This window comes from Strix uralensis, chromosome 4 (genome assembly GCF_047716275.1).
Source record: "Strix uralensis isolate ZFMK-TIS-50842 chromosome 4, bStrUra1, whole genome shotgun sequence".
Taxonomy (NCBI): domain Eukaryota; kingdom Metazoa; phylum Chordata; class Aves; order Strigiformes; family Strigidae; genus Strix; species Strix uralensis.
In genome coordinates this window covers 9650108-9661885 of record NC_133975.1, presented here as the reverse complement: position 1 = coordinate 9661885, position 11778 = coordinate 9650108, and the positions used below count along the sequence as shown (strand labels likewise).

The 11778-nt window shown below is 38.6% G+C and overlaps 1 protein-coding gene and 1 non-coding gene across 4 annotated transcripts in view; both read right to left on the bottom strand.

The window, feature by feature from the left end:
• Positions 1 to 1012: 1012 nt before the first annotated feature.
• NSD2 (nuclear receptor binding SET domain protein 2) overlaps positions 1013 to 11778 on the bottom strand; it is a 75668-nt gene continuing 64902 nt past the window's right edge. For all 3 annotated transcript variants that reach the window (XM_074865580.1, XM_074865583.1, XM_074865581.1), the window contains 10 exons: positions 11591 to 11770; positions 10393 to 10549; positions 9437 to 9642; positions 8886 to 8989; positions 8371 to 8640; positions 8159 to 8275; positions 5630 to 5771; positions 4826 to 4932; positions 3018 to 3222; positions 1013 to 2123 (listed from right to left, as the gene is read on the bottom strand). In XM_074865580.1, coding sequence (XP_074721681.1) covers positions 1852 to 2123; positions 3018 to 3222; positions 4826 to 4932; positions 5630 to 5771; positions 8159 to 8275; positions 8371 to 8640; positions 8886 to 8989; positions 9437 to 9642; positions 10393 to 10549; positions 11591 to 11770 — 1760 coding nt within the window. In that variant the 3' untranslated portion in view covers positions 1013 to 1851. The remainder of the gene's footprint in view (positions 2124 to 3017; positions 3223 to 4825; positions 4933 to 5629; positions 5772 to 8158; positions 8276 to 8370; positions 8641 to 8885; positions 8990 to 9436; positions 9643 to 10392; positions 10550 to 11590; positions 11771 to 11778) is intronic.
• LOC141943636 (small Cajal body-specific RNA 23) lies at positions 5911 to 6040 on the bottom strand. Its single transcript, XR_012629018.1, has one exon.

Sequence of the window (11778 nt, the reverse complement as noted above, 5' to 3'; positions counted from 1 at the left end):
TGTAACACTTCCCCGTGTTTTGAACTGTGCTGGTTTTTCAAAATTATTTGAAAAAAATTCACCTTACAAGAGTGTTTATGAAAATTGATTAACAGAACAAAGCAGTTTGGTCACAAAATAGAAATGAAAGAGTTCAGGATAGGACAATGCTACATTTAAAACCTCTTTCAATTAATATCTTCTAATAAAACCAAAGTTTTGATGTGTTGGGAACAAATGGGGATTTTGATAATTCCAAAAACTAAATCTGCAATCAAATCCTGGAGAAATACTTTGGGAAAAAACCATACACTTTCATGAAATAGCAAGGCTTCATTTTCAAAAGGGCTACACAGAGTTTCTGCACTATTAAAGGCAAACTAAGCTAGAACGTACACGAATTACTAAATGGACATGGAGGCGCACATTGTGTTTACATAGGCTAGGTAACAATGGCACAAGTCAAAACTTACTTGTAACACTGCCTAATCACACACCAATGACATGCACTGGGAAGAAAACAGGTAAAGACATTTTTCTTTACCGTTTTTTCCTAGTTCTAATATTATTTCCATCAATACTAAATCTTGTATATTTATCTCACTGCAAGTGTGAGAACCTAATGGGAGCAAAGAATTCAAAACAGCTTTGCTGACACAACAAAGTGGCGATAAGATAGTCAAGAGCAGAGCTCCTAAAAATGCAAAGAATAATTTCAGTCTGTCAAGTCAAGTAGCCAGTTTCATACAAACTTTATCAAAAGGAACAGTCAGGCTAAATTTCATATTAAAATTGTTCCTTACGTGCTTCTTCAAAAATCTATTTAACTTATTATTTGTTTTGAATTTAATTTTTGCATTTTAGTCAAGTTTCACCTTCTGTTTAATTCAGGGGGGTTTTTTTTGTTCCTTGTTGGGCATTTTTTGCATTATCACAAAGTTGTAATGCTTGAACTCCAAGCATTCCAAAGAAATGTTTGCCTCTGCGTTTTACTTGACATTAAAAAAAAAAATTCAGTAATTTTTTCACATAATAGGTTTTGTAAGATTTATTTTTATTAAGACACAAAAATCCTAGAGTATTGGGCCTAGATTGCAAGACAATATCCCTTTAAATCCAGACTTGTACAGCTCTGCAAGATCAAGTCACTTCTGTTTCACTGGAATGAAATACAGGAAAAAACAGTATAGAAAAAAATCTCTTACAGTGTAAGATTTCCCCTCTCTGGTACAGGGTGTGCCTTTCCCACCACACACTATATTTCTTGGTGGAAGGATATTTAAAAACACTTTTGTTTAAGAATCATTGGAGAGCTATTTTATAAGAGCACAAACAAATGATGTGTGTGGTTATAGTGAGATACGCACCTGGATCATGAATGGCATTCAAGCACTTGCTCAAAAACACACAAGGCAAGCAAATCTCATTGGGACCACAGACCAAGCCATTTCTTACTTAAAAGGACTTGAGAGCTAATAACTTCTTTCAAGGATATACTATTTTAAACATCTGTTGGTTGACAAATACTATCTCAAAAACCTATGTTTACGCCTACCTGGTTTGATTTTAACCTACCTCCAATCTGAAAGTATTTTGGAGGGAACCTTTTACATTCGTAACAATTCAAGTGTAACTGTAATGCTGAGTAATAAGTTTGGTTTGTCCTGAAATTTTCTGAACTATGCAGTTCGTTATCAGTGCAGAAGCAGCAGAAGACTGCTGTGGTTGGCTCAGTGGATTTATAAAAACAAAACAAAACAAAAATCCCCCCCATGTAACCTTTACAGAATATATGTAAAATTGTGTCCTTCCCTGGTCATATTCACAACTTATCTACAAGATAGTGTTAGCAGTAGAAACTGCAGTCCATGACTATTTGCATTCAGCTCTCATCCATCTGTTGTTCCTCTGCTTTCTCTTAGGCTTCAACTTGTTCAGTTTTTTGCGGGGTTTCTCAGTCTTCTGAGTTTCAACAGAATCCACCCCAAGAACATGTTCAGAGCAGCATAACTGTCCATTCAACATAGAATTTAGAACTGTCCCATCTTGATGTTCCTTGCAGAAAGAATTTGGGCAGAAGTGGCAGAAAGAAACAGAAGGTTTGCCACAAACATCACAGTGGTGCCAAGGACACTCCCACTTTCCTGTGATCAAAAACAAATAGTGCATAAGTGGAAAGTAGAACGCGTCATCATCTTTTAAAGAAGTTTTGTGTTTTAGCAGCTGAACACACGACTTTCCTGACAAAACAAGACAAGACAGCAAACACCATGGCCCATCTCAAAAATCAAAACGTTACTTCTAAAGCTCAGCTGACAGCAGTAAGTAGCAGACGTGACATCCTCTCATTTAAATACAGCAGTCAACTCCAGCTAGAAGAAATTATTCAGGATTTACTCAATAGCATTTTACAGAACTTGCAGGTAGTAGTTCTACAGGCTGGTAGAGTATCCAAACATCCAGTCAACTGCTGCTTACCATTATAACTCTCACTTGTTTCAAGTTTTGTTCAGGACAGCTGGTGTGCTTTACCTACAGATGCTCTTTTGCCCCAGCATGTTTTACCAGTCATTGTTTTACTTGTTTCTGGGATAACAGCTTCATTTCTTCATATCCCACCTGACATGGCTGGAATCAGGTAACTCCTGTGGTATCTGGAACTGCAACCTGATGTCTGCTGCCCTTAACATTTTCCTACTTGCCTTGTTCCAGATGCTGTTGCTATTCTTGTGGCTTGAACTCAACTGGCTTCATGCATTTCTTAGATATAATCAACTTTCCTGTGACAGGGCCACAGTGCTCCTACAGAGTGATGTACTCTACCTACGTTTCTAAACAAAAGGCTCATTTTGCCAAAGAGGCAGGAGGAAGGCCATCATTTTGTCTCCATACTCAAGAAGAGTTCCTACATGATGCACCAAGTTCTCACTATGAGAAAATGTTTTCAAGATGACGCTCTTGCCAAGGTTTCAGTGCAATAAATGAGGTACTTGCACAAGTTACTTATTTACATAAGTTTAAGAGGCAAGCTGACTCACCAAAAGGACGTTTCACCAAACCAAGACAGGAGAGATGATAAGCTTTAGTACAAGATTTCCTGTCACACAATACCAGCTGGCCTCCATCACCACAACGGAAACAATCATCTTCAGATTCTTTCTTCCCTTCATTTTTCGTTCTGCGTCTCCGTGTTCTCTTTTTGGTCTTTTTGCCTTTTTCTTCTGAGGCATTAGTGGAAGAATTCTAAAAGAGTAAGATGCAAATCTGTAGATGCCAGTTTTGCAAAGGAAAATTACACAACCTAGCAAAACTGTTGGCATGCCTGGCAGACTGTGCACACAGGCAAAAATTTGACTTGGTGCAGACCTGTCCAGTGCCTCACTGTACCTGTGTTGACAAAAAAACCACACTGACGCTTGTGAAAAGTCATCTTGAAACCAGATCTTGTCCCTACAATCCCTTCCTCCTAGAAAGCTCTTCCACTTTCTTATCACTGAAAAAAGGTCTTCCAATTTCCAGTCTCATCTACTTGTGGCTAATTTACCCCCATTTTGTTCTTGTACCACCAATCACTTCACCTCAATATCCATCTTTCTCTTCCAGTTGTGTATACTCATGCTGGAATTACTAGACCCTGCATGGAATGGACAGCAGAGTCTCAGGAGCTGTAGCTGTGTCCATAATGCTAGAAAGAATACACCAAACCTTATCCCTATTTCAAGCTGACATTCTGCTGCTTGCACTTCAATTCTCCTTCACCAAATCATAGAAAATTCATTCTGGATGTTTTTTCAACATCTCTACCATCATTCCCTCCCCCTCACCCCAGTAATCATTACCTACTTTCTTTAAAATTAGCCCATTCTATCAATGCAGACAGCCCTGCAAAACTGAAATGTAACATTTCATTTTTTCATAGCTGTCTGTGTAAATTGATCACAAGCTTATGTGAAACCTCACTTAAGCCTATCCCTTAACAAAAAATCAGCTATGCGGATTCTGGAGATTTTAAGTCCACCCTCTGAAGTGCCTGATACTGAGCAGTGTGAAGGACCACACGAAGGAGCATGCAGCCTTTCCACATCCACAGGTGAGATTTTTTTCCCTTGGGAATGTACTTGTGCCTTCCCTGGCACTCCTATGCCAGCCCTTCAGGAAGCCCCATCAACTTCTGCTGGATTACAGGTTTTAAATTAACCTGACACAAATCATACAGGTCATTTCTTAATGTAATTTGGTATCATTTTTTTCTCATTCAAAAGTGACATTTTTTATTCTTCAGTTCAACTAATTTTTTTTTAACAAATCTTAACAAAATAATCATATTTTAAGGTTTAGAAGGGGGAATATAAACTGCAAGGTCAGAATAATCTCACTGACTGTAGTTACGCTCATTCTTAGTCAGTTCCTAGCTCCTTCCCCTCCCCATACTTCAAACAGGACTCAGAAGGTTATTCCTTCTATAACCCCTTTTTTATACGCTTTTGATTCCAGAAGCTAGCGCCAGTAGCTAGCAATATTTCTTATTCAGGACCCAAAGTAATTAATTTCTCATAGGAGAAAGGGGGAGAAAATAATTTAGGGTGTTCCCAAAAGCAGTATTGCCTGTTGTACTACCACAGCATAAAAATGTATTCTTTAACACCAAAGTTATGTTTAGCAAAATAATATTTCCATCTTCCCAGCAATGGAAACAGTAAGCTTTTTCCTCAGAGAACAGTTAACATCTGTTCAAGCGGCATTAACCCTTATCATAACATAAAACTCGTCCACCAGTGAATACCCCAAAAGAAAAAACACAGCTAGTAGACAAGATACCATCAAAATCTTTTGATATTTTACTTGCCTTTGGTCTGTCCCCAAGAAATCCACTGCAGTTTGGGGCACCACATTTGCAGACTGTTTTTTCATTGCCCAGACAGTCAAGGTTGTAGTTAAAAGTCAGCTCTGTTCCTGAGTGAGATAAGACATAACCTTTCATTATGAAGGACAAAAGAACAAAGTCTACCAAAATTATTACAAACAAATGAAGGTTTCATTATCTATCTTCTGGTTTTGTACTTGCTTGCTGATCTATCATCGTAGGATTTCCCCCCTCTTTACTGTTCATAAGCACTGACAATGATTACTAGATGTCTTATGCAATTACTTTTTAAAACAAATCAGTTTGACTTCACAAAATCGTGCAGGAGTCTGGTCTACACACACACACGATATATAGATCTACATATCTATACAGCTAGGTACAGCTATAGATAGATGTGTGTATGTGCATGTGTGTAACACAAACCAGAACATATATACTTTTAGACACACTCCTGCATCCGCTGCTTAAGCTTATCTTCACTTGAAAAGCTGCAGAAGTACTTTGAGATCTCTAAAACAACGTGCTCTACAACACAAAGTGAATGCAAGGATACCAACTAGGGGCTCTTTGGTGTTCCCTTAGAAGCAAGCAACCAAAAGCAACCATGGGACTCACTATTAAAAAACATTAAAGTAAAAGGCCGATCTCAAAGCCTCTCTTCTGTGTGCGGAGTTCTCTACAAAAATATTTGCACTGAATCAGTTAAGCCATGACCATCCATTCATAACTGCACAAAAGATTTAACTTAGGAAATTAAACCAAAACCAACATAAGCTGCTATACCTGCAGGAATATCACACACAGCAAACAGGCCGACACGAGTGTCTCCATTTACTGTCCATTTTAGAGTTTCACAATTTGGTTGGCAGCTGTGATTCATAAACCGAGAATAGTTTCCTTTGGGGCCAGCATCAATAATACGGTCCTGGAGATCAAATCAGCAACAGAATTAATGTTTTTACTCCCCCACCCCCAATAAAATGAAATCTGTAAATTATTTCAGTAGTTGCATTCAAAACAGACATGGTTGCTACCCAGAAGCACACAAGCAAAACAATGGTACATGTTGTATTGAAAACTGTAGTGTCTCATGTGGCTGGAATGTGACACTCCCAAAGCAATACTCATGCTCTAGCTCACATCTTCCCAGAACCCATCACGGCCACATGGCAGGACAAGTGTTCTTGTGAGCACTGTAGTGGTCATGTTAAAGAAACCCCTCCCTCCAGAAAGCCTCAGTACTCAAACTCAGCCCACTTACCTTTTACTTTGCATTCACAAAGCTGTGATGCATTTACAAATACTGTGCTTTATGGTATTTACCAAGTCACTGCATGATTACTTGCAGAGATTACCAGTTTCTCATCAGCTTTCTTTAGCTTAATCAGCCTAGTTTAAACAAAAATTAGCTCTTGGTAAACAAAAAAACCCCACCCCTACATGCCTTTTAATTTCCATCTGCACCAAGCATATCAGACATTAACAAAATAAAATAAAGTCTTGAAATAGCCAGAACTGTGTTTCTTTGCAGAGCTGCTTAAGAAAGTTTTGCTTATTTATGAAATATTATTATAGCTTCCTTCTGCACACGTATGACTACCATGACTATATGCACATACATGCAGCCATTCCAACTGCATGTACAGCTCAGCCTTATAATGGCAGGGGCATTTTTGCAAGATAGAACCAGAATGAGGATTTATTAACTACAGCAAGAGTCAAATACATGTTCAGTTCAGATATTTTAACACACTGACGTTGTACATCAGTTTAGTAGAGGGGTGAGAAACTTAAGTGTTCAGAGAAGCATGATTTCATTATTCTTCAGTGATAACTCCTGTGCAGGAGCTCCTCAGTTACAGGACTAATGAAAACAATGGCTGTGGTAATACAGAGCAGAACAGTCTCAGGCAAAAGAAAGGTGATTAGGACTGAAAAAATATGCAGGATTGACAGCCAACTCTTTTCTCTTAAGCAGCTGCTTTGAGACTGAAGCAATAAAATATATATAATCAATACCCCCTGCCGTCCGGGTTCTCCATTTTCTTCCCCTTCTCAGGAACAAAATACTCAGAGATGTGCACAGAGAACCACAGATGCTGGATTAATTTGCTTTGCTAATTAATCAGCTGGATTACTTTGCTGCAGAATCAGTTTGTCGAGTGCTGGCTGGCTACTAATGCAGATAGTACTTTCAGAAAAGTTTCTACAAAAGCACAAGCCTAGTTTTGCTATAAACAAAGAAAGGGACAGATAGTTGCAAAAAAGATTAAATAGCCAATATAGGACAAAGCCTCACAATTATATTCCACACTCCTTTCAAGTGAGAATGTTTTTTTTTGTTGCTGTTGAAATTTTAGTAAAAGGACTGCTAACAGCAATTCTTTCAACTGTATCATTGCTATTTTTTGAAACTTCATACTTCTTTTTAAGACTAGGCAGATAAAATACTTTTGCTGCACTTTATTTCAAGCAACAAAGTACAATTTATAGACCTTAATATATACTTTATCACATTATGCAGTTAGAACTAATGAGATGCATTATATATATAGAATGGAACAAGCAGGCTGTGCTGGTTTTGGCTGGGATAGAGTTAATTTTCTTCATAGTAGTTGGTATGGGGCTGTGTTTTGGATTTGTGCTGGAAACAGTGTTGATAACACAGGGATGGTTTTGTTACTGCTGAGCAGTGCTTACACAGAGTCAAGGCCTTTTCTGCCTCTCACCCCTCCCCACCAGCGAGTAGGCTGGGGGTGCACAGGGAGCTGGGAGGGGACACAGCTGGGACAGCTGACCCCAACTGACCCAAGGGGTATCCCACACCATATCACATCATGCTCAGCATATAAACCTGGAGGAAGAAGAAGGAAGTGGGGGACGTTCAGAGTGATGGTGTTTGTCTCCCCAAGTCACCGTTACACGGGATGGAGCCCAGCTTTCCTGGAGATGGCTGAACCCCTGCCTGCCGATGGGAAATGGTGAATGAATTCCTTGTCTTGCTTTGCTTGCACGCACAGCTTTTGTTTTACCTATTAAACTGCCTTTATCTCAACTCACGAGTTTTCTCACTTTTACCCTTCTGATTCTCTCCCCCATCTCACCGGGGGGGAGTGGGCGAGTGGCTGTGTGGGGTTTAGTTGCTGGCTGGGGTTAAACCACGGCACAGGAACAGAAGAAACAATATTGCAAATATATGAAACTGTAGAACATCAAAGGTAGCAGAGTGCCCTACCAAGGTAATCAACAGAAGGAAAAGAGATCAAAATAATGTTATAATTAAATAACAGGAAAAAATGTAAAATACTCTACCTTATCAATAGTAAGCATATAGAAGTGGGTAATGTCATTTTCATGTGCATATTTGATTCTTGCCATACATTCCTCTTCATCAATCAGCTCACCAACATACTCATTCACAAACTCTCCCTGAAAGATACCAAGTATCACTAGTAAAGTATATACCAAACTCACAAACAACATCACAAGTCACCAATTCTTTGCTAGGCAAGAATGATTCATACCTTTTTAATGTCTCTCTTAGCGACCAGACCCCACCCTTTCCCATCGGTTTTGATGATCTCTGTCTCAGGGTATTGACGCTTTGTAAAGCACTGGTTTTGGCACCGTTCTCCCGCTGGACAAACTTGTGGATGGCATTCATACATCAGCATCCGATTTAGGCACTCAGAATCAAAGCCACAAGGGTTTTCATCTGTGGGTTTGCAGTTGCACTTGGGAATCTCAGAAATGTCAGCAGTATATATCTGCACTTTACCACAAGGTTTATTCACCTGAATAATACATTAAAATAGTTCAGACATCACTTTAAAACATTTGAATCTATTGTAAGAGTTATTACAGTGGTTACTAATTTGGTTTTGCAACACTAGATGTTCAAGGGAAGCAAAATTTCATCATCTCATGACAATTACCAGCAAATCATTGCAACCCCTCCTCCCCATCTCACCACTCAGCTCTTTCTCTCCAGTGCTGGCTTAGACCTTTGAGTATTCAGTGTAATTTCCTCAAACTTTACCTTAATATGCTTGTATGGTGGAGGTTTACGTTCACTTTCTTGGGTTTCTTTGGCTTCTCGCTGTAGCTTTATTTCTCGAAATCGAGCCTCAGCTTCTCGCAAAGCTAAAAAAGATTGTTGTATCAACAGAAGTGCTAGGAAGAGGATTACTCCTCCCAAATTGACTAGCTCATTCCCATGTGTGTTAAACAAAGAATCATCTTTACTTCCTAGTCCCGTCATTCAATTCTCTTGCAAACAATGCCTCTGGAGTGTTAATGCTCTTAACAGATGTATTAATTCTACTCTTTCTGTCTCCCAGTTACACTCATCATTTCCTTTCCAGAAAGTAAAAATCATCAGAAATTATTCCAAGTAGATGCTAGTCTTTTACAGGCCATGAAAATAATGCTTTCATTCATAGTAATAATGACTGGCTGCCCAGGACACCAATAAAATTTTTTAAATTCAATATTGTAAAACAAATGTACCAAACCAGACCCAAGGCTATGTGTGAAGAAAGTAAAGCATGCATATCACAAGGTTATTTTTGTTTACTTTTAGCTATGTACCATTTTTGAAGACTTTCCCAATTCCTTTGATCCCCTGGTATCTACTCCCTCTGTCTCCCTCCATATAAGGGAACACCCGTGCTTGGTGCGTCCAATAGTAATCCTTAGAACCAAAGAAAAACACAGGAAATTCTCCAATTTCATGCTTCATTTTCTGGATATTTGGGGGAACATTTTTCGGATGGCAAACTTCTGCAGGCCACCATCTAGCATAGAAGTACAAATAAAAAAATACAGCATTTTAGTCAAGCTCTTTCTACAAGAAATAGTTTAACAAAGTTACCCTGAACAGCAGTAACGGATTATTATTTCCAAGATCCAAGTGGATTTAAAATCCTTTCCTCCCCCCACTCACTAGACAAGGAGAGAAGACAGGACTAGACAAGGAAAGGCTGACACTCAAATCTGCGGGCCTTTGCCCACCTGCAAGATAAGCAAACACATAAAGCTCCTTGCATCTGGTTAGCAAAACCATAATCTTTAACAAGGCCTACAAAATCACTGTAATTGTCAAAGATCAAGAGACAGCTGATAATAGCTATTAACACTTTCTAGGATAAACCCCACCCACCTCTATCTCACTCAAATCTCAATGAAGTGTAAAACACTGACAACCTGAGTGACTTATCTCCCAGCCTGCAAGGTAGCAATTTAGCCAATTACATGTTATACCAGCTTAATTATTTGAAGAGATCTCTGAAACAAAAGGGGTTGAAGGCTATACAGTAGAAGCAGATGTCAGAAGACTACAAGTCCTGTATGCATAATGTCTTGGCCGAGAGCAACAGTTAAGCTACAAGTCTCTGAACTTGAAGTTTACAAGGAGATGGGGTCCGGAGCTCACAGAGGAATGCGAAATCGGTGTGCAGCAAGGCTGGCCTACAGAAGCAACCAACTGTATGATCCTTAATTAAACATGCCAGTACTATAAGACAAAATAAATCCGTTCATCAGACCTGTAATTTCCCAGTTTAACCCAAATAATATCCTGGAAATGGAGCTTCTTCCCCGCCCTGCAGTCATTGCAGTACCAGCTCCCATCTGGCATTTCAATGTTTAAACAGTCTGGGTGAAACGCTGCAGGACATGACTCGCAGCACAACAAGCTTCCTCCTTCAGAGAAAAAGAAAAAAAAAAAAGGTTGAAAAACATCAAGACTAAAATAAAATTTTGCATTCCAACCAGGTTCAAAGCGGGGTGATACATATGTGGTAGGTTCAGTCAGAAAATAAATGGTTGAAACACGCTGGCCTGCAACAAATACATATCGTTCAGTTGTGTACAAAGCCAAAAGGTCCTTACTAATTTGAATGCCTGGCAGACTAGGATTAGTAATACATACAAAATAACAAGCAAGCTAGTGATAAAAAAGCCAGAATAATGCACTGCAAATTATAATTATTTTGTTTTACTTTAATGACTACAATATATTTAACATAATTTAAGATATATTAATATTTCACTGTATGAAAAATTTTAACAACAGATTTCTCTCTTTTTTTTTTTTTTTTTTCCCTGGGAGGAGAGGGAATGAGGTTGTTTGTTTCATGAATTATCAAGTGGAGAGTTAGCTGCAACTTAAAAGCTGCTATGCTGCATCTTAATTTGTTAACAAATCAGGTAAACTTTCACTCCTACAGTTTAATCAGCACTATGCATTTTGTAGTTCTCAATGAGAAATAAATAAATCGTACAACATAAAACAAAACGCCCTTAATTAGCGGCACTCCCAGCAACAACTAATACTGATTCAATTTGCTGTCTGCTGCTAAACTAAAAGAAACTCTTAAAATATTTATGTTTTAATATTTTGTATTACCAATAAAGAAACACAAAAAGCTTCAGTACATTGAACGCAGGGGAAAGAACAGAGAAATACTTCTCATTATGTGTCTCTGGTAAAGAATTAAATCAGGCTTCTGGTTGCTGGACGAACTCCAAATAAAACCATTCTTTAATAAATTATATCTGCAAAAAAAGGATACTCAAAAACCTGAAGAAGCACAAGACAGCCTGAAGTTATTTCAATACCTAACAGAGCCTAACTTAATATGCTGCGTTTCTAATAATTTTCTATAAACAGATTAGTAAAATTAACTTGAAGAATAAAACGTTTTGATGCTGCATTTATGAAAGAGTTTCACAGCAGTTTACCTTTTGAACACACAAAGCACCAGCTCACATTGACATGCGCATGATGACTTTTTCCTTTCATGGCAGTGAAATGATTCGTACAAACAATGCTGTTGGAAGCGATGACTGCACATCCCGCAGCAATGCAAACGTCTCCAGCATGGTATGCAACAGGACAGCGAACACAACGCATCATCTTTCCTAGCAAA